At 53.0% G+C, this 24,608-nt stretch overlaps 1 protein-coding gene across 3 annotated transcripts in view; it reads left to right on the top strand.

The window, feature by feature from the left end:
* Positions 1 to 2,853, top strand: part of MGMT (O-6-methylguanine-DNA methyltransferase) — a 984,888-nt gene extending 982,035 nt beyond the window's left edge. For all 3 annotated transcript variants that reach the window (XM_050804466.1, XM_050804467.1, XM_050804468.1), the window contains one exon: positions 2,539 to 2,853. In XM_050804466.1, coding sequence (XP_050660423.1) covers positions 2,539 to 2,748 — 210 coding nt within the window. In that variant the 3' untranslated portion in view covers positions 2,749 to 2,853. The remainder of the gene's footprint in view (positions 1 to 2,538) is intronic.
* Positions 2,854 to 24,608: the final 21,755 nt, after the last annotated feature.

Here is a 24,608-nt window from a genome sequence, read left to right on the forward strand (position 1 = left end):
GCCATCTGGGTTGTGGGGATGAGTGGGCTGCCCTCCAGCTCAGGATGCAGGAGGAAGGGGGGCCAGGCAGTAAGCAGTCCCTAGTCATCTCCCATGTGCCCTCCACATGTTGTGCCAGCCAAGAACCTTCCAGAGCAAGCTTGGTGCCCTTCCCCCTTCCTCTGGAGCCCGCACTGGCTCCTATGGTTATGCTCATTGGCAGTTTACCTTCTTCACGGAGCAGTCACTGTGATGCTTTGCATGGTGATGAGGCATGTCCCCCAACACATCCGCCGAGATGTCCTGGCCCCTTAGTGGCTGCCCACCCATGCACCTGCTCCCCAGGTACCATGAGCTACTTAGGGATGAAGGCCGTTGCCCGGGAGGCTCTCCGGCCGATTCTTGCCTTAGAAATCTGTGCAAGACTTCCCTACATGCTCCTGGGAAGCTGTTCTGGGGAAGCTCTTCACAGTAACTGCTTGTTGGGATGCTTAAGCACATGGCCCTGGAGCCCCTGGAGTCCCCTGCAGTGGCCATGCAGGCTGTGTGGCCATCCCTGTCTGCCCAGGCAGAGGGGCACAACCAGAGAGATGCCCATATGTTACATCCCTGTCTTCCACCTTTCTGAGCCAACTGAGAAATGGATAGCAGACCTCAAGATTTTAGCTTTATTAGGATAAAAGCAAGATTGAAGGGGGTGGGTGGGGGGCCAGTGGCATGGCCATGGTGGCTTCCCAGTAATTGCCACAAGAATTACACTCACCATCATTGTCCCCTCTGGCTAAGCTCAGGCCCCCCAGCCAGGGCAGGGGCTGACAATCTCAGAAGAGATCAGGGCGCCCAGAGCCCTGGGGCAGACAGGTCACCTGCAGGAGCCCTAACGGTGCTAAGCTGGGCATACCCCTCTTCCTCCCTTATCGGTGGTCAGTGACTCATTCTCCTTTGTGGGAGTGAGAGTGGAGGAGGCCAGCACCAGCATGGAAACCAGAGGCAGGGGCCACAGCACCTGCCCCCACCCACCACAGGTGGCTCTCAGAGCTTCAGCCGGACAGTGGACCCATGGAGCTCCTCCTGTCTACACAGCTCGGGCAATGCCAAAGGACCAAGGCAGAGTCTCCCTGAGGACTGCACTGAAGGAGGCGCCTGCCCCTCTGGAGGGAACAGGGATTCCCTTCCCCTGGTGGGACTGACCATAAAGAAGCAGTTGGTAGGCAGGATCTGGGGCCTGTGCATGGCTGCGTGGTTGTAGTCCTCACTCTGGATCAGCCCCTATCAGCACAGGGCATCCTGAGTTTAGGTCAGCCACAGATCCGGATCGTGCTGGCTCCAGGCTAGGAAATAACAGGTTGGGCACTGCCGGAGGCTACAGCCAGAGGCCTGTCCCTGGGGGCATGGGAGCCACGTGGGAGTCACTGCCTGCAACTTGGAGCTCTCTGGAGCCATGCCTTCACCCTTTCAAGGTGGTGCCAGCCCTGGCCTCACGTGCGGGATGAGGATGGCAGCATCTTGAGCTGTGGATGAGTTTGGGTGAACGTGCAGATGGCACCTTGAGAGCATCGCTGCCTTGGGTCCCTGGGTGGAGCCCTTTAGACCTGTCGCTGCTTCCTCTTTGGTTGGGTGGGGGTAGTTTTCCTTGTGATGCAAGCTCGATTTTTGAAGCTCCTCTGCTAGTTTAAGACCGGTGTGTGCTCAGCATCACTCTCAGGTGAACGGCTGGACGACAGCTCTGTCTCCCCGAGCTCCTGAGTGGGGAGGCTGCAGCAGCCTGTGGGAGGGCTGAGGGCAGGGAGGCGTACTGGCTCTGAGTCCCTGCTGGGACCCAGTGGAGGAGCTGAGCATGCCCTGCCCCCAGTGGGGGTGACCAGGGAGCTTCTCAGACCCCTGCAGGCACCCCAAGACTACAGGGGGAGACACATCCCGCTCCTGGGCACCGCGTGAGGCAGGGGTTGGCCAAGTCCTCCTGTCAAGGGCCAGAGAGTAAATATGTTGGGCTTGGCAAAGCAGCCACAGCCGGTATGGAGAAAAAGGCGTGGCTGCGTTCCAGTAAAGCTTCATTTACAGAAGCAGGTGGTGGGCGGCGTGGGCCCACAGCCACAGTTGGCCGGCCATGGGCTGGAGAGGCAGGTACGGTCTTCTCTGACGTTTCCTGTGATGCCGGGGTGGTGTCTGGGGGGCGTTTGAGAGCGTCACATTCCACCAGAACTTGGAAATGTAGTTTTCGGTTTTGTAAGTGAACGTTGTAAATTACTCACCGGCTGAAATTCAGTTTTCTCCTCCCAAATCTTGGCATAAAGTGATTCTCTGAAGATGCCCCATGCCACCTCAGGGCATTCGTCCCTCCCCCAGCCCATGCCGAGACCTCCAGGGACTCAAGGGCCTCAGGGGAGGGGGAGTTCATGCTGAGACATTGCTGGCACCCACCCATGCCAACAGCCTGCCCCCGGCACGGGCCCCTGCTTGGTGGGTACAGGACTCCTGTCAATCAGGGCCTTGGCCTTGACCCCAAAGACCACCTTGTCCAGATCCCTGGCTGACGGCGGCTGCCTCCCTGTCTTCCAGGTCCCCATCCTCATCCCCTGCCACAGAGTGGTCTGCAGCAGCGGAGCCGTGGGCAACTACTCCGGAGGACTGGCCGTGAAGGAATGGCTTCTGGTCCACGAAGGCCACCGGGCGGGGAAGCCAGGCTTGGGAGGGAGCTCAGGGCTGGCAGAGGCCTGGCTCAAGAGAGCGGGGGCTACCTCGGGCTCCCTGCCTGCTGGCCGAAACTGAGTGTGTGCAGTAGGATGGATGTTTGAGCGACACACACGTGTAACACTGCATCAGACATGGGCCGTAGGCACCACTGTATTAAAGGAGGTGACAGTGTCCTGGGAACAAGCGTGTCTGCCCTCTGTTTCTGTGTTTTCCAGCAGGATGAGTTCAGACGCCCGCAGTCCTGCACATATTTGTTTCCTTCTCTAACGCTGTCCTTGCTCTATTTTTCATGTCCATTAAAACAGGCCAAGTGAGTGGGGAAGGCCTGGCTCATGTTGGGGCCACAGCCCAGGATGGGACAGTCTGGCACCGTCAGGCCACAGACGGCTGCCACAGCCACTGTCCAGAGCCAGCTAAGGCCTGTCCCAAGCCGTCCACACTAGAAAGCTGGCCCTGCCCCAGCACATCCCCACCATGCCTCCCTTCCTAGCTGTGTCCACAGCTGTGATGACATTTTCCACTCACAGTTCCTAGCATCCCACACTCAGGTCTCACTGAAGGAAACGGGAACAGGCCATGGAAGTCAATGCTTACAGAGGTTTTCTAGCTTTGTTTCCTACCTGCCAAAAAAGGCTAATGCAAGATACATCCACTCTGCTCTGTATCCGGTGGGTAGAAAATAACCATTTGCCAAGATTTGGAAAGACAAAGAGCTCTCTGGACACGGGTTCGATGGAGTTTGCACCTCTCTGAGAGCTGAAGTCGAGTCTCACCCTCGCTCCATACTCGCTGGCCTAGTGTGCTCTGGGCAGCAGGTAGGAAGGGACACGGGCCTCTCATCTCAGGGGCTGCCCCAAAGGGGCCTCAGGGACCATGGGCCTGTTAGGACCCCAGCACCCCAATGTCGATCCTGGAAGTCAAAGGTCACGACTGGTGGGCCAGCTCATGTCACTGATGGCAGCAGGGAGGGTTGCCAGCATGGGCAGTGCGCTGCCGTCTGATACTTCATTATCGTGTTGTCATGCTAGCAGTATAATTAACTATATCCAAAAGCCAGAGGGAAACCTGTAGCTCTGCATATGGAGAAATAAAACAGAGCATATGATGTATAGAGAAAATAAACCGCACCCAGCTGTGCACTAGAGTGCCGTGTTCTTAGCCAGCGTTCCTTGCCACGGTGTGAACCACAGCGGGGAAGCTCGTGCGGTTCTATGCATCACCAAGGCCTGGATGAAAACGTGGCCTTACGATGTGTATGGTTGGGACCTGCCTTGTATTTCATGTTGTCTTAACACCAACAAAGGAAAACTGATTTCAGTCTTTTTTCGCTGATTTATGATTTATTATATCTCTTTCTGGCATCAGCCAAAATCTAGGTTTTTCCTATGACATGAAGTGATGTGACTCTTACCCCATTGTCTTAACTCTTGGTATTTTTGAAGCAGGGTAAGTCACCCAGCGGGTCACGTAGACACGTGCTGCTTTGTGGGACAGGCCCTGGGCCCCCTTGCTCCCGGCAGGCCTCAGGTGCCACACACCGCGTCACCGTCAGGACTCGCAGGATGTCTGGTTATTTTTGACGTTGCTGAAGGTGAGTGGGAATAGCTGGGTGCGCTGTGCCCCAGAGGTGGTGCCCTGCGTCCCCCACAGATGATGCCCCTCCCCAGTGATGGCCGGTCACCAGGCATGGCTTTCTCTGCATGAACAGAACAGAAGCTTCTGGCTCTCCAAGGCAGCAGCTTGGGGCCTGGTGGCCCGGTGTGCGAGCCGCGAGTGCTTTCCAACAGAGGGCACCAGAGCCGTGCGGTGTGCTGTGGAGACCCCGGCACCACTGTCCCTGCTGGAGGATGGATTTGAAGGAGGGCGGCTGGGCGGCACCCCGATGGCTCCCTGTGCTCCCTGAGACCCTGCAGGCCGCCCTCTGCAGGGTCTCAGGGAGACCAGCAGGCGCACACGCTGCAGGCCGGCTGCCTCCACTGTTTGGGTCCCATGAAGGATGGGAGCCTCCCAGTGAGATCTCCAGGTTTCTAATCAGGCACGGGCTCTGAGGGAGGGTCTTGGGGCCACATGACTGCAGACAGCGAGGACCAAGCCCCCAGATCCAGGTCAGCACCTGGTGGCAGGGGACCCGCCCATCAAAGCCGTCCAAGGTGAGCCAGCAAATCTGTGTGGCCTGGGAGCACAGGTGGGCCTGTTTGGGCCATGCCCTTGGTGCAGTACAAAACCAGCTCTGCTTGCTCTCCGAGGGTTTCCGCCGCCGTGTCAGAACAGGCTTGATAGATGCCCCGAGGTTCCCTCTGACAGCCGCAGCAGCAGGGCTCAAACCGGCGGGGCCATGTACTGCTCCAAGGACAAGCTCTGCTGAGGCCGACATGAAAAGCCAGCACACCGGTCGCCTAGAGCCGCTCTAGCTCCAAGCCGCAGCACCGCTCGTGAAAATACAGAGGGAGAGAGAAGGCACAAAGAAATACAAAAATATTTTCCAAATAAAAAGAAATGTCGAAACAAGAAAGCTGTGTTCTTCAGCCTTGGCCCCGGGTCCCCCTCACCCTGTCGCATTTCCCAGCACCATGATGCTTTGAAGACTGACACCGAGACCTGCCGTGGCGCGGCAGCCACTCAGACCGGCCACATCACGCTCCCCTGTTTGCAGAGAGAATGAGAGAGTCAGAAGTAATACTTGTTTTTGCAGAACCACACTTGTAGCAAAAATAAGTTGCCCTTGGCCAGCAGGAGACTGAGTTTTGTGACGGGTTGTCCTCCCAGTCTCTCTTCCTGTTGGGAACAGAAGTGTCCAGTAAACCCACCCACACTCCACGTGTCCTGTGGCCGCCTCCAGTGGTGAGTCTGTAAGGCCAGAGAAGAGAAGCTGTGACCGTGCAAACGCACACTTTAGGGTGTTGGCTGATGCGGAATCAGGAAGCCTGGAAGAGCTCTCGCATGAGGAATTGCAGAACTTCTTATGGGCATGAATTTGCACTTCCAGATGTGAAGGTTGCAGGCACCAGGCGTTGCAGAGGAAGTGGGCAAACTCACCTTATAGAGAACTTAATTGGGGTTTGTAATTCGTATACACTTCTTACCCAGCAGAAACAGCTTACTGAACACCCCACGGGTGGCTGGATAATGTGCTAGCGACTGAAACCATCTCTGCAACTTAAGCTTCTCTGGTGCACAGTGCCCCACATGCTTCTCCAGAATCCCTTTTGGAGGGGCCAAGCAAGTCCAATATAGATATGTTTACACTGAAACCACCAGTTTTGTTTCTTAAATCGTTTGTAAACAGCAGTATTATCCTGGGACTTATTTCCTACAAAACTGTAAGATAAGGATAAAATCCCGTCCACCTGAATTGCTGAGAAACCTAAGTGGTGGGGTGACCAACCGGAGCCCTGTGGAGTGGCGGACTCTGGGGAGTCAGTGAGACTCAGGGGGATCAGCGAGATTCTCGCAGCAATGTGAGGCATCCTCCTCATAGAAATGTGTTTCCAGATTTTGCTGTATCCCCTGACCTGGCCTACAAGGACAGACCAGCCCTGGGGGCCACGTCCCCTCCCTGTCTCATCTGCCGCTCGCCCACCTTGGCTGTCCATGCACCCGTAGCTGTGACCATGGGCAGTGCTGCCAGCTTGGACTTCACCCCATTGGAGCGGGCAGGATGTCACACTGAGCTGATGTGAGATTGTTCATGTTGCTGCAGATCTTCGTGCTATTTGGGCTTCTGACAGCACAGAGGAGGATTCTTAAGTGAGAGATAAATTGGCTTCATGTAGGAGCAAGGGGTAAAGTGTTTTACTTTACTAAGAAGATTTTACTGAAAGACCAGTTCCTAAACGGCTCTTGCTTCGGCCACAGCTGCTGGGATGCCCTTGGGCCTCACCTGTCTTGTCTGCATGTCTTCTTGTTGCTGTCGGGGCAGTGGTGTCCCCGGAAACAGTCCAAGGCTCTGGGGTGGGGGATTTAAATTTTTTGGCTTCCCTCAGACCTCAGACCATGTGGGGTTTTTTGCTTGCTTGCTTGCTTGCTTGCTTGCTTGCTTGCTTGCTTGCTTGCTTGCTTGTTCATGGGCATTTGATTAAAAGTTTGTGTTTAAAGAGCTGAGCTGAGCTTCACATCAGTTTTACTTATCAGTTTGAAAGACACTGAGATCTAAACACGGCTCTGCCCAAGACCTCTGCCAAGCAACCCCGTCTGTCTGTCTGTCTGTCTGAAGGGACAGGAAGGTGGAGAAACTGCAGGTACTGACCTGTCTTTAAGCCACTGAGGGCAGCCGTCCAGCGTCCTCAGGACCCCATGGCTCCAGCTGCTGACAGATGGGAAACGTCTGGCCTCCATCACCGGGGTCGGCCCCGACAGGGATCTGTAATGGGGGCAGGGGGTGGAGGTGGATGAGAAAGTAGGAAGTGGATGTTGGGCAGCGAGGTGCGAATTGACGGCAGAGCCTAGCCCGACAGCACCTTTGATTGATGAAAGGACATTGTTAACAAGCCTTTAAAGTTTCTCATTAATGTTTTTTTTTTTTCGTTGAAAAAAAAGCCACCAGAAAAAAATTCCACATGGACAGTAATTAAGATCGATCCCGTACAGTATGGTATCAATGTTGGGAGCCTTTAGGAAAAAAGTATCCACCCTCCTGTTAAAGACTTCTATTCGAGCTGCCATTTTCCGGGCTGTTGAGAGTCCCTGGCAGTGTGGGGACGTGGGCAGTGAGGCACGTTCCGCAGATGTGATGTGGTCAGCCTCACAGATAATGTTTCTCCTGTGGCCTGAGGATGCAGAGCAGAGCCCGAGCTTTGGTTGTCATGGACTCTGATGCAGTGCGGGGAGGAAGGGTGGAGAAGGATCTCATGGATCTGCTGCCATGGAGAAGCTGGAGTTCTCTCAGCTCTGAGTGAGTCCCAAGGAGTGCATCTGAGCGGACTGCACCTGGTGCCCATGGTTCTCAGCAGAGATGCTCAAGCCCTGGGGCAGGGGGGCCGTCTCTTCTTGTTTCTGCCCGGGGGCTGAGCCAGCCCCCCCATTATACACACAGCACCACACACGTGTACACCCAATAGTTCTTTCCAAGTCTTGAGTTACACGGCACTGCTGTTTGAACCCGGAATACCAGCGGAACACGTGCTTCCAGGTTGATTTGTTGACTCACATTAAGAAAATCCAGCTGGAGAAAGTATCAGGGTCCTAACGTTAAACAACATGTGATATTGTGCAAAAAGGATTGCTTTTGTGTGTTGGGATTGCCATGGCTACAAGGAGAAGTGGATGTGAGACTTGGCCGGTGACGAGGAAGCATGTGTAGAGCATGGAATCAGGTCCGCAGAAAGCAGGCAGTCCTCAAAGGCGGCAGAATTGGCCCTGGGTCCCCTGCCCAAAGGCCACTCCACCCTGGGCCTTAGTGGGAAAGCTCAGTCCTCTAGGCTGGCCTCTGAGAGGGCTTCGGTTCTAGGTGGGGACCATCACCTTCCTGTCACTGCCTGCTTTCTAACCAGACAAGGAGGGTGTCTGTACCTGGCGCTAACCCTGGGTTTGGGGGACCGCCCTGCAGTCCCCATTGGACAGAGAAGGCTTTGTTTCTCAGCAACCCCAGGCTTTAATTCACTCCCACGATGTATTTCTTTTGGGGGTAAAACAGTCCCCATGGAGAGTTAAATTTTAGGAAGCCATGAGACCCTTCCAGATGAAAGGCATCGTGTAAGTGTGTGATACTGAGCAAAAGCCCCAGTGCTCCCAGGTGTGGCAACAAGACGCCTGCACTCACCGGGCACCATCCAGCCGGGGCGGGCGCTTCCCGGGACTGGCAGGTTCTCCAGGTGTGGCAACGAGATGCCTGCACTCACCGGGCACCATCCAGCCGGGGCGGGCGCTCCCCGGGACTGGCAGGTTCTCCAGGTGTGGCAACAAGACGCCTGCACTCACCGGGCACCATCCAGCCGGGGTGGGTGCTCCCCGGGACTGGCAGGTTCTCCAGGTGCCTCCTTCCTCTTGCGGCTTTGCTCACTGTTGATTTTCAGGAAGGGGAATTTTAAATGTCCCCCCTAATCCTGAAGAGAGTGAGCAGCATCTTCAGGAGGAGGCCTCACTGTCATTACCACACTGGCCATAAACCAGAGACCCTGCTGGAGAAACCTTCGGCGGGCCTTGGAGGCCTCGCACATCCCAGTTACAGGCAGCACAGCTGTCCCCTCCCGAGAAGATTCCTCTGCAATGGGAAAGCGTTTGTGAAATGAGGCAGGGTTTACATAATTGGTGTGAGCCTGAGCACACCCAACACAACTGTGTCCTCTGCATTCACCTGCTTGGGTGTCGACGCTGCTTGCAGGTGTTTTTGGGGAAGGTGCAGGCCTGGCTTCCATATGGCACATGGTGGCTTTTCTAAGACTGGTTACATGTCCCCCAATGAGCAGTGGCCCTGGCCCCTTTTTCCTGTAGATTCCTAACACTGCTGGTAGACGCGTGAGGTTCCTTCCGTCCCTCCAAGATGTGGCCTGCTGGGGCAGGTCCTGCCAAGTCTTCATCTCCATTATTGCTCAGCATGGTGTAGCCTGATGTGGGAGGTGCCCAGGAGGGGAAGGCATCCTGCCTTTCTCTGAAAGTCACCCCAGTGACCAAGAGGTAACTTGAAATCATGGGCACAAACACTTATAAATCATCATCACAGCCAAGCCGGCCCCCAGCCGCCTCCCAAGGGGTCTTCTGCTGGCACCACCACCGCCTAGAAGGAGAGGCGGGTTGCCGAGTGGGCTGCTTTGGCCTGGCTCCACTAGGGATAGGAGATACTTGCGAGGTCAGGAGCTGCGGCTGACCCTGGAACTGGGAGGGGAGCTGTTTTGCAGTTGTCAAACCCAGTATCTGCCATGTGAAGCTCCCCGCCCCCCACTTTGCAATTCAAACCTCATCTGGGCAGGCATCCCTGAAATGCACCTTTCCCAGAAGTCTTGCTATTTCCAGAACTTAAGTATTCTCATTCAGGGAGCCTTCTCCTAAGCCACCACTCTGGAGTGCTTTCTTGGGAAAAAGCCTTTCGTGGACTCTGCATGGTGGCCCTGGGGACTGGCACTCACCTCCCCTGAGCCACTCACTGGAGACAGCAGAGTAGCCCGACCGAGGGCTCCTCCCACCTGACCAGACGGGCCACCTACCAGCGCACCCAAGGCTGGACTCCAGTCTTCAGGGAGCCTCGGGTCCAGGTGAGTACATGGAAGAAAATCCCTGAGCCAGACCTGGGACGTTCTAGAACATTCTGGAGCCAGCTCTCCTGCAAGAGCTGTGGGCTGGGAGTTGGCACCACCAATTCCATGGAGAAGTTGGTCTGGTGGTAGCTGTGGCGCTCTGGAGCTCCCAAGGGGCTGCACACCAGTGCACAGACTGCTCTCTCTTTGCTGACGTGTGAAGCAGACCCTTGGGACAGAAGGACTCTGTGCTCCCCCACCCCCCAGGCCGGGATCTCATCAGAAGGCCCCACTCCAGGGTGTCGCTGTCAGCTTCCTGGGTCCCAGCAGGCTTTGATCCTTCCCCTACAGCCACAGAGGGTGGGCCTTTCTCACCCACAGGAGCCTTGGCGGCCAGTGTTCCCACCATGTGAGGTCCCCCAGCGCACTAACTCCCCCGCCCTTTGGCTGCTGTTCTCTAGCTGTGCAGGAATGGAGAGCAGCCCTGCTCCACACCAGCAGTGGCCAGAGGCTTTCTAGCCACCCGAGCAGGAAGCCCACAGCCCTGTCTTGACTCTAGGTTAGCCGAACATAAGACCACTGTGGAACACTGGCTGCCTCCACCTCCCCCTCCCCCCAGGCGGCCACACCCAGCACATGATCTGCAGAGGCCACAGTGAGCTGAACTGGGGGAGCAGAGGCCTGAGGAACTGTGGAGAGAAGCCCCTTTCCCAAAGAACCTGCACAGTGAGCATGCTCCCGGGGCCCCCACAAGGCAACTGGAGGAGACAGCCGGGCTCTGGCCACCCCAGATCTGCAGCGGTCACTGCCTTCACCCTGATGTGGAAGCGCAGCTCACAGTGAGAGCTCACGGAGCAGGGAACAGGCAGCAGCCATGGAACCCCAGTCCCTGGGCTCCCGTGTGCACTGAGAGCCTGGCAGGGTGGGTGGTGGGAGAAAGTACCCAGGGGTGATAGGGGAGGGGTAGGAGGCCTCAGGCCAGCTGTGATGTTCCGGCCAGGGCACTGGGCCCAGTCCTGGGCTTTGCAGGCTTCCGGATACCCTGTGTGGCTGGATTTTAGGCCAGGACTATGACCTGTGGTAGCAGGTCCAGAGTATCTGAGCACATCCAATCCCAGAATCTTCCTGATCCAGGGATATCAGGCCTGAGTGACCATGCCCAGAAGCCAGAGGGAATCCTGGTGTCTGTAGCCCTGCCTGTGTGTCAGGCGCTTTCCCAAGGCACGCTTGGGCCTCCCAGGAATGCCCTTCAGCTGCAGGGACAGCATGCACAGGGTAAATCCAGAACGTTCAGGCAGGTAAAAAGAAGGGCCATGGCCATGTCAGCTGCTGGTGCTCACAGACATCCCTCTAATAAACTGTGACAACGAGGATGGCAGATGAGTTGTAGGATGTTGTGGTTCAGGCCTGGGAGAGGTCGAGGCTGGTGGCCCCACAGATGGGCTGGTTCTTCTCATCACCTTTTAATGATTGCATCTGTGGGGTGAGCATGTTCCTCTCGACCTTCTGCTGTGTCCCCCTCTGGACCAAAGCCTGAAGTGGGCTGGGCCTCCTCCCGTTAGGCCTCCTGCCGGGACCCGCCTTGCTTCTAAGATGGAGAGACATCCTCCCCTGACTCAGGAGAGCCACGTCCTGCCACTAGGAGGGAGGCCACTGCATGGAGCCAGGTCCTGCCACTCAGAGTGGGGTGGTAAATGTGGGCCTCCCTGAGCCAACCTGCCAGGGAGGTCCTTGGTGTTCATGTCTGCAAAATGGCAATGGGGGAGCTTGCCTCAAAAGCGTGCTGGAAGTAGCAAGAGACTTCAAAGATCTTTGAAAACTTTACATGGCACAAAAAAATACAGTGATCACAAAAAACTCTCCAAGGCACATGCAAAGAAGTATGGCCAAGGATATCACCAAAGTTGTGTTATGCAAAGAAATGGGATCAATCCAGTGACCCAGCAATGAGGGACTGGATACATCAGCTGGAAACATTCAGTAGAATGGGTGTGACCTCAGCCTGTTTGTCTTCTCACAGAAAGAGGCCCATCCCTACCGAGTGGTAAGGGAGAAGAGTTGATGCAAGACGATACATAAGGCATGTGCCCAGGTGCGATGCCCAGAAACAGGCCAGAGCTTATCACCTGTCTCTGGGTGAGGGGATTACAAGCAGTTTCCCTTCTTTATACCTAGCTGTGCAGGTGTGCATACAAACACACACACACACACATATACTGTACACATTACCTGAAGAGGGAGGAACAAAGGAAGGAAGGAAGGAATCTCAGGTTTTTTTAATGCAGCCTATAACATATGTGAAGGTTTCTAAAATTTGCTTTTCATTTCCATTTTTATTTTAGGTTCAGGGGAGGCATGTGCAGGTTTATTACAAGGGTGTATGGCATGATGCCGAAGTTTGGGCTTCTATCGATCCTGTCACCCAGATAGTGAACGTCTGTATCCAATAAGAAGTTTTTCAGCCCTTACCTCCTCTTCCCTCCCTTTGGAGTCCCCAAAGTTCCCATCTTTATGTCTGTGTGTACCCAAGACTTAGCTCCCACTTATAAGTGGGAACATGTAGTATTTGGATTTCTGTTCTTGCATTAATTTGCTTAGGATCATGGACTTCAGCTGCCTCCATGTTGCTGCAAAGGACGTGGTTTTGTTCTTTTTTATGGCTGCATAGTATTCCATGGTGTATACATACCAAATTTTCTTTATCCAGTCCACTGTTGATGGACACCTAGGTTTAGTCCATGTCTTTCCTATTGTGAATAGTGCCGCAGTGAGCATAGGGGTGCGTGTGTCTTTTCAGTTCAGCACTTTATTTTCCTTTGAGTAGATACCCAGTGACAGGATTGCTGCGTTGAATGGTAGTTCTGTTTTAAGTTCTCTGAGAAATCTCCAAACTGCTTCCCACAGGGGCTGAAACAATTTGCGAGGAATCTCTATTTTTAAAAAAGAAAGCTCAAGTGAGAGGAAGCAGCAGACCCCCTCCACACAGCACAGACCCCAGGACCCACATGAGGAACACAGTTCTCTATTTGAAGAGACCACTTCCCAAGGAGGTTTAGAAGAAGAAATACCTGTTAGTGTTCATTGACTTTCTCAGGAAGACCCTGGGGTCTGAGGAGAAGTGGTCTTTGAAGTAGTCGGTTCATAAGTTATTGACCGAGGGTCTAGGGGTGGAGGAAGCTGTGCCTGGCCAGCTCCGTGGCTGTGTTCTCCGGGGAAGAGTTATCATTTTGTTAAGACGTTACTCTAAAGGATGCTTTTAAGGCAATGTCCGGAATGTAGACAGAAACTACCATCTGCCCCCAGAGAGTGAGCACCACCCAGGGTTGCAAAAGCGCTCTCATCTCAGGTGACACAAGAGCCTCTGTTCGTCTTACGACTTTTATGATTTAAAATGACCTGAGGTAGGCATGCATGACAGCAGATTCATGTGGGCTGCAGAAACCCCTTGAGAAGAGAGGTATGTTGTCTCTGCACCTCCTGTATACGGGTTGTGTCGGGGGTTTCCTAACCTGGGGGGCGGAGGAGGTGGCCTTTAGTCTGAGTGTGTTCAGTGCATGCACATTACAACTTCATCACTTCTCTCCTTCCAGCAGCCCAGCTCAGGGGCCGTGCAGGAAGCCATGGAGGCATGGCCTTTCCCTCTAGCACCAGTGCCCTCCCATGGTCCAGGCTGCCCAGGGATGTGCAGAACTGGACGCCAGTGCCTGGACCCTGAGGGGCAGCTGTGGGGGCCCAGTGGACACGTGGAGGTTTTGCACCTGCCTGGAGAAAACACCCAGGGAATGGGGGAAGGAGAGTCGGTTTTTAAATTTCATTTTGGCAGATTCTGCCTCGTTGCTGCCATTGTTACGAGTCTTGTTTCTGTTGAGAAAGTGGCGGAAGGATTTAGAAGGACAGAGAGTGAGTTTGGTAGGGAATTCAGAGATCACCAGCCAGCCTCATTTGCTCTTCTTTCTGAAAGCAGCACTGGGCGAGTGTTGCTCTAAAGCCCTTGGCCACGAGGGCCAGTCCCAGCCCTGTGAGAGCTGCCTGAGGTCCACACTTTCCCAGCCCCTTCTTAGTTTGTCTTCTGGGTGACAGACACGCCGGGGCCAGATGCCGGGCACTCTGACAGCCCCTGATTTGTGCTGGTTTCCTTTCCTGGGCCCCCACTGGAGCCTGTCCTAACTCAAGGCCTCCTCATGGAGCTTCCTGGAGCTGGGAACACAGGAGCAGGAGGATCTTCAAGGCCAGGGAGATGGAAGTGCACACAGCAGAGACGCCGTCTCACACTTGCAGAGGACAAGGTCAGCGGGTCTCAGAAGCCCCGGAAGAAATGGGGAAAGCCCAGACCGCAGGGCAGCGCGGCCACCATGCCGGCTTCTAGAGTCAGCTCGATGAGGTCAGGAGGTGTTTCTCCTCTCATCCCTCAATGCTTTTTGTGAAAATGAAGCTTTCAGCCATGGAAGACGTGAAGCCCGTGGACACGCAGCCCTCATCTGCTTCTGCAACAGTGGCCTGCCACGCTGCTGCCGTCTTCCAGTGGACGTGCAGGCCTAGCAGGAGCCTTTTGACACAGCACATCTGCTGCCTCTGCCCTGCCTGCACACTGGGAATGCCAGCACCCATGTCCCTGGCTGGTGGTCCTCACGGTGCCCAGCAGCCCACAAGCAGCAGTGGGTGGTGGGGGAACGTAGACGGCCAATTTTCAGCCACTTAAAGGGAAAATCAACTCAAAAAATCAACAAAAAATTTTGTTGCAACACACTATACATAATTTCATGAGAAAATCAAGTTACGCATAATACAAAGCGATTCGGAGTCCCCTGATAACACTGAGAAGACCTGAGCGTTGCATCCTCCAGCAGCTGCTAAATCCCTTCCTACCTCCTTAAAAAGGGAGAACATCAAAACACTCTCCTTATGCACCTGACTTCAGAACGCCACGACGGTCGCCATGCTGCGTTTGCCTAGGACCCAGCCAGTGCGGGCTGCTCGGAAGCCCAGTTCCTTCCTAGCGCAGGGCTGCACACTGCCTGCCGCCCTCCGGTGTGGGCGTGAGTGCCTGTGTGTGGTTTACCTCGAGGACTCTATGCTTTGACCACGATACTGCGTGACCCAGTTCCCGAACATACGAACCAATGTCTGGGCCTCAGTGTGACTTAACACCAAGGGCCCAAGATGGCACTGGGGGCATCGGCACTGAATTCGAGCGTGTGGTTGAAAAAGCCGAGCGTGGGTTCTGCTCAGCTCCTGGAGGGAGGCGGCCGGCTCCTGCACGGTCTCCAGGCCGGGAGGACTCCAGCCAAGCTGAAAACACTCATTTATTTGAAGCTGCTGCTGCTTTGAGACACAGAATGACACATCTAAATATTACAGCTCCAAGAGGTATGTAGCTGCCTGTACTTTTCCGAGCAAATATCTGACTGCCGTGCTAGGAAGCAATGTGACAGGTATTCTGTAGTTTCAAGCAAATTGGTTTCAGATGTAGATGAACAGATTTTCAAAAGGAAAGGATGGAAGTTTGTCATGTGCTGGGCCTGAGCCTGCCAGGTGCTGCGAGTTTGTTCGTTCCTGGCTAAGGATGGAAGCCGCCATCTCCTCCCCCTCTCTCTTCTCCTCTACCCCTCCCTCCTCCAGGAAGGCTCCCCAGAAACTCCATTCCCTGAGCAGGTCCCCCGGCTTGCCTCCGCCGGCATGGACTTCCATCATGCAGGTTCTGACCTCCAGGCTGCAGTGGAGCCGTCGTGGCCTTCAGGTTTCAGTGCTCAGAGAGACAGTGCCACATTTGGGCCATACCTTTGCAGAAGCCCCACAGGTTGGGAACCTTTGGCCCATTGCAGTGGGGAGTGGGGGATGGGGCAGTCATGCTCGGTTCAGGATCAGAGTCCAGCTCATCCACTTTACAGACGGTGTCTTGTGTGAGCTGTATAACCTCTCCATGCCTTGGTTTCTGTCGTGGATTGAATGGGGGCCCTCGCAGAGAGAAATCTACATTAGATCCCTGGAACCCATGAATGTGATCTTATTTGGAAAAAAGGCCTTACCAGATATAATTAAGTTAAGGAGCTCAAGATGAGATCATGCTAGATTATCCTGGTGAGTCCTAAATCCAATGACAATTGCCCTTATAATAGACAGAAAAAGGCCGGATGCAGTGGCTCACGCCTGTAATCCTAATACTTTGGGATGCCAAGGCAGGAGGATTACTTACAGCCGGGAGTTGAAACCAGTCTGGGCAGCTTAGCAAGACCTTGTCTCTTTAAAAAAGAATTTAAAGATTAGCCAGGCAGGTGGCACACACCTGTAGTCTCAACTACTCAGAAGGCTGAAGATGGAGGAGGATCACTGGAGCCCAGGTGGTCAAGGCTGCAGTGAGCTATGATTACACCACTGCACCCCAGCCTGGGCGACAGAGCAAAACCCTGTCTCCAAAAGAAGAGAGAAAAGGAGAAGACACAGAGACCGTAGAGAAAGCCATGCAAAGACAGAGGCCAAGAAGGAAGTGATGGGCAGCCACCAGCTGAGAGACACCTGGAGTCACCAGCAGCGAGGAAAGGAGGCTGTTCCCCTCACACCTTTGGAGTCTGGCTCCACCAGTGCCTCGGTTACAAACTTCTGACCTCCAGAACCATAGGAGAAGATGTTTCTGCTGCTTTCATCCACCCGGCTGGTGGAATTTGTTGCGGCAGGCCCAGGAGCTCCTGCAGCCACCTCACCTGCAGAACAGGGACAGCAGCGGCCGCCCTCACGAAGCCATGCCCAGGTCGCGGTGAAGGCGACCTGGCTTCCTGGCACGTGCTGAGTGCTCAAATAGTGGTGGTGGCTTCAGGTCAGATTTTTGCATCAGACAAGTCCAGTTTCCAGTCCGTAATTCCTGGCTGTGGGACCCCCAGGGATGTATTTGCTCTCAAAAGCCACAGCCGCCTCACCGGAGGAAAAGCAGGCAAGTGTCCACCCTGTGGGTCTTCTTCAGCGTTTAATGGAAAGTTCTTTCCATTGCCCGTGCAACGTGCCTGTCATTTTGCATGACGGGTAATGCCCAGACCACTGACTTCAGTACCCTAGGCCGTCCCTGAAGGGAGGGTAATTCATGTGGCCTCTTTTCTGGGTGGAAAGCTGTTGAAAATGGAGGTTCGTGGGATTGTGGTGTACACCTGGCATGGATGTGTATCATTGCAACTGGGTCTTTGACAAACCTGTAAACGGGGTTGCAGCTTAAGGTGGCCACCCTGTGAGACTGTGCCCTATGCCAGGGACACTCAGAAGGGCCTGTCTGACAACAAATGCCAGGGGCATTTATGAGCCACATTTTTAAAAGCAGCAACAAATAAAGATTCCCAAAGCCCACGCCCCCCACCGGCTAGGACTGCCTCTGATGTCCACGGCAACATTCACAGCTAAGCTTGGTCACTGGGGACATGTCTTTGCTCAAAAACAGCAAGGTACATTTTTAATACTAATGACATCAAAACGAATCTTAAAGCCACTATAAATAAAGCATTGTAGGGCCAATGCAACAACAGACAGAAGCAAATCAATGGAGCCAACTGGCCCATCCAGAAACAGCCGCGGGTCTGTGGAATCTTAGAATGTCATCATAGGGCATTTCAGTTCAGTGAGGAAAGGAGTCATTTAATACATGGTGTCAGGACAAACTGGCCAAGCTTTTGGAAATAACACAATTCCAGAAACCTTAGGGTTCTAAATTTGTTAAACTGTGTTTTAATTGTTATTGTATCAGCTGAAAATATGAGAAACTTGCATCCGTATCTGTATTTGCAGGAAGCGTCTTGAGAACACGGCAAGAACTCGGAAGCCATAAAGGAGAATGTTGACTTGCCTGACCTCATGAACCTGTTGGAAACAGAAGACAAATGGTACCCTAGGAGAAACCATTGGCAATGTGTAAGACAGAAAGATTGTGTCCACAATATATAAAAAACTTCTGCAAATCAATAAGGAAAAGGCAAACCACCCAGAAGATGGATGAGCAAGGAATATAGACAGGCACTTCGTAAAGGGAAACATAAAAGCAGCAGCTGGAAGCCTCTAGAAAGAGCAGCAGAAGGAGCCAGTGAGCTTGAGAGTGATCATCTGGAGTGACCTCCAAGAGACCTCCCACCTCACGAGTGATCGTAGCATGACAAAGCAGGAGACAGCATTTTGTTGTGATCTGGGTGAAACATGAAAATGTGTAATTCTTTGTCCACAGTGTAGAGAAGGGGCAGGCATTCACTGTTGGTAGTAATGTTGGCATGTTTTTGGAGGGTAGTGAGGCAGGATTTATTTAAATGGTAAATGCCTATGCCGTTTGACCAAACAATTCCACTTTTAGGAATCTATTCTACAGAGCTATTTCCATGAGTATTTAAGGCTGTAGCTACAAGGATACACGTGGCACCATTGCTTCTAACAGCAACAAATGGGGAACAGCATAAATGTCCCATGGGCATGGGGTTGGCTGGATACATCCCAGTAAATATGTACACACAACACTTCTGCTATGAAACGTGGTAGAGTAGACCTCTATTGACTGACATGGGAGGGTAGTCATGACTCACTGCTGAGTGAGAAAGACATATAAGAAAACATCAGGCCGGGCGCCGTGGCTCACACCTGTAATCCCAGCACTTTGGGAGGCTGAGGTGGGCAGATCACAAGGTCAGGAGATGGAGACCATCCTGGCTAACACGGTGAAACTGTGTTAAAATACACAAAAACAGTAGGCGTGGCAGCAGGCACCTGTAGTCCCAGCTGCTGGGGAGGCTGAGGCAGGAGAATGGCATGAACCCGGGAGGTAGAGCTTGCAGTGTGCCGAGATCGCACCACTGCACTCCAGCCTGGGTGACAAGGCAAGATTCCGTCTATTAAAAAAAAAAAAAAAATCAGGTACGATCAGTGGTGTTTTATTAAACAAAATGTTTAAATTGTGCTTACAGACATAAAATTGTGGAAAAGAGATCAAATTCTTTGCAGGAAAGCATCTTAGTGGAAGTTGGAGGGTTGGAGAGAGTGGCTTTGGTTGTGTGCCTATGTGTGAGTGAGTTGGGGAGAATGAATTTGGTGTGCAGACCTATGTGTGAGTGAGTTGGGGAGAATGAATTTGGTGTGCGGACCTATGTGTGAGTGAGTCACGGAGAGTCGCTTTGGTGTGTGGGCCTGTGTGTGACTGAGCTGGGAAGAATTGCTTTGATTGTGTGTCTATGTGTGAGTGTGCCTGTGTGTGTGTTGTGTTGCTTTTCAGTGTTATTCAACTCTTATAAAAATGTCTATTTATTTTCTAAGAAAGAAATAGTTATCACTTTGAAAATATGATCCATGATTCTGTTTTAAAACTATATATATATATGTCCATGTTGTAACATTTTTTAAAAAGACCATCTGCAGAGCAAGATGCTATAGTAATTATCCTAGAACGAAGAAATCAATTCTTTTTTGTGTGTGCTTAACTGTATATTGTCAGTTTTTGCAATGGAAATGCATTATGTTTGTAATCATAAAAGAACACACTTACTGGATGAAGAGGGAGGACCCTGATACGTGTACTGAGAAGACAGCATGGGCCCGTGCATCCGACCACGCGATTGGTGTCACGTGCTTGACCAGCTGTTTATCAGCTTTGCCCCTCCACTTGCAGGGTGGCTGAGCGCAGATGCTCCAGGTGAGGTCATGCCCAGCCTGTCATCAGATAGCACATCAGCATAAATGCAGTATCACTTCAGGGCTATGAGATCTCAGAGGGAGGGGAAAGGGTGAACTAGACAATCAAGAGGGGCTTCCTGAAGGAGGTGGCAATCAAACTGTATCAGCTGGAGCTGGGCAGGACATAGATGGCATCTTGAGTAAAAGAAGCAACTGGACTCTAGGGAAGAGAAGAGGAGGGCCCAGGTGCCACGGCCCCTACAAGACGAGACTAGGGGACTGGAGGACCAGACTGGAAGATGGCCGACCCCTTTGCCATGAGCACATGCAATGTGGGGCCAGTTCTTAGTGACATTTCAGATGGTGGCCAGTCAGAGGACAGCAGGACGTGGTGGTCGTCTACTTGCTGCCACAGAGGACACAGTGGGCCCAGCACCCCAGCCACATGTGATGGAGCCTCCAGGCCTGCCCAGCACCTACTGCCCTGGGACAGGCTCTCTTTCAAGTCAGCTCCTCTGTCCATGAAGCATCTGAGAGGCCCTGTGGTCCTGGCCGAGGAGGCAGGCCATAAGGAGGGCAGGCCCGAGGACCCAGGTGTGGGCACACTCCGTGTGGAGTGGTCTCTGAGTCCAGACCTGCAGTGCCTGTTTCCTGTGCCCTGGGGACCTGGAGAACAGAGGACCGATGGGCACTGCAGCAGGGCGGAGCAGGCCTGAGCCCAGCTCGAGGAAAGCTTGCCTTCTCGTCTGGTGTCCCCGTGTTTTACATAATTAGGTAAGTCACTTAATGTCGCTGTGTCTTGTTAGAGAAGCTACTAATCCTTAGAGCTAACAGAACTAACTAATTAGTGTAGAACACTTGGAAAATATAAGAAATTCAGATGTGGAGTGTAATTTCCCAGTCCTCCCGGCATTGACGCTCGCACAGTGTCGCAGTGTCCCTGGTAGAGCCGCGGACCTGGCTGCATCGAGGAGGGATGGGTCTTGGAGGCGGTGGCATAAGTGAGACACCGTACTGAAGCCTCAGGGCTGCCGGCCACACACCCTGCCCTGCTTTGCCGGCTGAAGGCCACGGGGGGACAACAAAAAGGGAACTAGCCAGGGGCCACCTGCCTTGCTACCCCGGGACCTTGAGGCAGGGGCAGCTGGGTCCCAGGGCAGGGGACCGTGGGCTCAGAGCCTGTCGGAGCCACAGGGAGGTGCTGAGATGGCCTGAGGGCTGGAGCTTCCCCCTGGGAGGGGCTGGGCTTCCACGAAGTGGTGGTGGCTGAGGTCAGGAGAGCCGGATGTGGCCAGCCCCGGGTTTGGCTCTGGGCACTGCCCGTGACTGGCCGTGCCTCAGCAAACCTGCTTTGCCCTCCACCTTCTCTCCCCTGAAATGGAGCTAATGACGCTGCCTCGCAGCTCCTCCAGAAGGTAAAGAAGGGATTGTGGGACACCTGGCACACAGCCTGGTGGATGGTACTCACTGCTGTTTTCCTCTGTGACAGAGAACCACAGAGGTTCCTTCACAGTTGGCGAGCTGCTCAGAAATGATATCCGAGTCCGAGGCTCGGCCTTCACTCGCTCCGAGCTCCAGCGGTGCCTGCAGCCACCTGTAGGGTGTGCCTTTTCCTCTAGTATTATTGGAAATAAGATAGACGATCGAGTGTTCCCTTCCTAAGGATGTATGGAGCTGTCGGCAAATCATTAATCTCTCTTTAAACCACGGTGACAATATTTACATTTAAGATCAAGATGATGATTATCCGAAGAACTCCCCTGGAAGCTCTTCCCACAACTGGAAAAACACAGCAGCCAGTTAACAGAGGCACATCCCGGGCCAAAATAACTGCCTGACAGTCCACGGGGCCAGGAGTCTACAGGGTGTTGGCATGGGGAGGTGCGCCTTCCGGCAGAGGCTAGAGGGCTGCTGTTGGCAGAGTAGATCGAGCCGCCCGGGGCACAGAGTTCAGTCCCAACCTTGCAGGAATGTAGTTCTCACAAACCAGCTGGAGAAAAGCATTTCTGAAAAGAACTGTTTTGAGTTATTTAAAAAAAAAATAAAAAAATTGTGGGCCAGGCACGGTGGCTCATGCCTGTAATGCCAGCACTTTGGGAGGCTGAAACAGGTGGATCACCCGAGGTCAGGAGTTTGAGACCAGCCTGGCCAACGTGTTGAAACCCCGTTACTACTAAAAATAAAAATCATTAGCCAGGCATGGTGATATGCGCCTGTGGTCTCAGCTACTCAGAAGGCTGAGGCAGGAGAATAGGTTGAACCTGGGAGACAGAGGTTGCAGTGAGCCGAGATCATGCTACTGCACTCCAGCTCGGGTGACTGAGTGAGACTGTCCCAAAGAAGAAAAAAAAAACAGAATTTGTGCCCAAATGGTGCAGAAAACAACTAAGTCACAACAGAAGTGAAAAGCCAGGTAGTGGGCGTGCTGGGCATGGCCTGGCCAGGCCTTGGTTCCGAGAGAGAACCTCCGTGCTGTCCAGCACTGGGGGAGGCACCCTTTAGGAGCCACTCATTTCAGTCTTTTATGCTCCTCATGCTGCCGCCAAGCCCGAACGATCGACCCAGGACTCTCGAGGGTGTCCCTTCTGCAGGCTGAACACCTCAGCGTGATCTGCTCAGGCCGCTTTCCTCGTGTCGGCCTCTACATCTGGCACTGGCATCTTTAGCAAGTGTTTTAGGAAACAACATCATCAACAAAAGCCAACACGTCTGCTCTTTATCGAGCACCTCCACATATATTGACACCCCTGATGCCCACAACATCCTGTCAGATACTGTATCTCCGCGATACTGTATCTCCGCTGCCCCAGAATCACCTCACTTTTCACCAGGAAGTCTAGGGCTTGAAGCCATCACCCCAACATCTGTGCTGATCCCGCTAGGTAATGACGACCCTTCCTTATTCTAGAGTCAAGCCTGGATCCCCTACAAATACCCACGCACACTTAGAGCTCACTCTGGTTAAATGTTCCAAGAAGGACGTTGGATGATCACTTGGTATCATCCCATGGAGGTGAGGATATGCCCGCCCTCTGAGCAGCCATTCCTCTCCCGAGCACATTCCCCTAGAGAAGCTCTGCACGTGTGCACAGGCGCCAGCTGCAGGAGTGCCATCCACAGCACAGCTGTTTATGAAAAACCATGATCAACTCAAACGTGTATGGAGAAAAATGAAGAAACGCATAGTGGCATGTTCACATGATGAAATACTATGCAGCTGAGAACTTGAACAATTGGAGCCATTGGCTATAGCATGAATGAAGCTGAGAGTTTGAAGGGTCAACCAAGTAAGCTGTAGGAGAGATTACATGTGGTGGAAGTCTAGTTTATACATCTCACAGACAAGCCTTCAAGAAGTGTATCCCTTGAAACAAATGTACACACACAATTATACACATATATAGGATAAATCCTTTTAAAATGCAAGGAAATGATCAATAAAAACAAATGTTCCCTCTGGGCAGAGGTGGAGGGCAGGCCATCAGATCAGCAGGAAGTTGATCTGGTTTTGAATTGGGTTGTGTGTGCACTGGAGTCAAATATTATTTTACAGAAAATATTTCATATGTATTTTATGCATATTTGCCTTTTTGTATCAGATATTTCACAAGTTTTTAAAAATGTGAGCAGGTCATGAGGCCGCTGTCCAGGACAGCAGCGTGCCCGTTTCTGGTGACACTTGGTGCAGAGGGTAACTCCAGCAGCGGTGCATGCTGACCCCTCCAGCCAGCCCTGGGCAAGGGGTTTCCTCCCGGCGCAGCGGTTGAGCAGAGCTCCAGCTGGCGAAGGACCCAGGCTCTGCCAACATTGTAGACGTCCCCTCCACAGGCCCTGCGATGCCCTGTGCAGAGGCAGAGAGTGACCAGGAGCAGTGGGCAGAGCCCGGGCCCGCCTGTCCCGGGAGGAGCCTCAGGTCCTCTTTGGCAAAGAGCAGCATCCGGTAGCTTGAGAAGCTGCGCAGCTGCTGCTGGGTGCACCCTGTCACTCAGCAAGCCAGCTGCTCCGGAACAGGCACTGCTTCTAGAATCCACCTCCCTTCTCACAGGACCAGATGTGTCAGCAGGTGGCAAGAACAAGTCCAACCCCACCTCACAAGGGCTTTGACTTTGGGATTCCCTACCTGCAGGGCCTGGGTTTTGGAGAACAAGGCTTGGCCCCAAGAGTATTCAGATCTGCAGCCGAGCAAGATGGGATGCAGCGTATCTAGATAGATAACCTCACCCCAAACACAGGCTTCGTGCATGGACCCGGTGCGAAGGGCAAAAGTTATGAAGTATCACTTACCCAGTGTCCCAAAGAGCCCTTCAGGCCTGGGAGGAAATTCTCAGGAGAGCCCGTGGAAGAAGGGGTTCAGTGGAGGGACGCTGCTGCCTGGGAAGGAGCCTTCAGCCCTTCCAAAGGCCATGCCTTCAGTAAGCTTCACATTAAAAGACCCACCGGTGCACGATGGTTACTGAGACTGGTGTTTGCTAGACCCTTTCTCAAAAATGAGTTAAGGCAGGGCACAGTGGTTCATGCCTGGAATCCCAGCACTTTGGGAGGCTGAGGCAGGCCGATCACCTGAGGTCAGGAGTTCAAGACCATCCTGGCCAACATGGTGAAACCCTGTCTCTACTAAAAATGCAAAAATTAGCCAGGCATGGTGGTGTTATGCCTGTAATCCCAGCTACTTGGGTGGCTGAGGCAGGAGAATCACTTGAACCTAAGAGGCAGAGATTGTGGTGAGCCGAGATTGTGCCACTGCACTCCAGCAAGACTCTGTCTCAAAAAAAACAAAAAAAAAACCCATGCCATTCTTCTTACTAATTTATTTTGCTATGGAAAATACAGTTTTTAAAATTATATATGCTGCTTGTTAATGGTGTTTTGTTATTTTTAACAAATTAATACTTTTTATTTCTCAGTTTCATTTTCCAGTATGCTATCAACAGACAGAAACCACATATCTATTATTGACAACCTCAATATTTATGAGTATAAAGGTGAAGAGAGCACATGTTCTAAAAAGGGCAGTGGGGGACATTCATGCTTAAGAATTTCATACCAAAGTTACATCCAAAGAAAATGATGTTACACAAAGGAAATAATCAGCAGAGTAACAGATAACCTGCAGAATGAGAGAAAATATTTTCAAATTATGCA

This window comes from Macaca thibetana, chromosome 9 (assembly GCF_024542745.1).
Source record: "Macaca thibetana thibetana isolate TM-01 chromosome 9, ASM2454274v1, whole genome shotgun sequence".
Classification (NCBI taxonomy): domain Eukaryota; kingdom Metazoa; phylum Chordata; class Mammalia; order Primates; family Cercopithecidae; genus Macaca; species Macaca thibetana.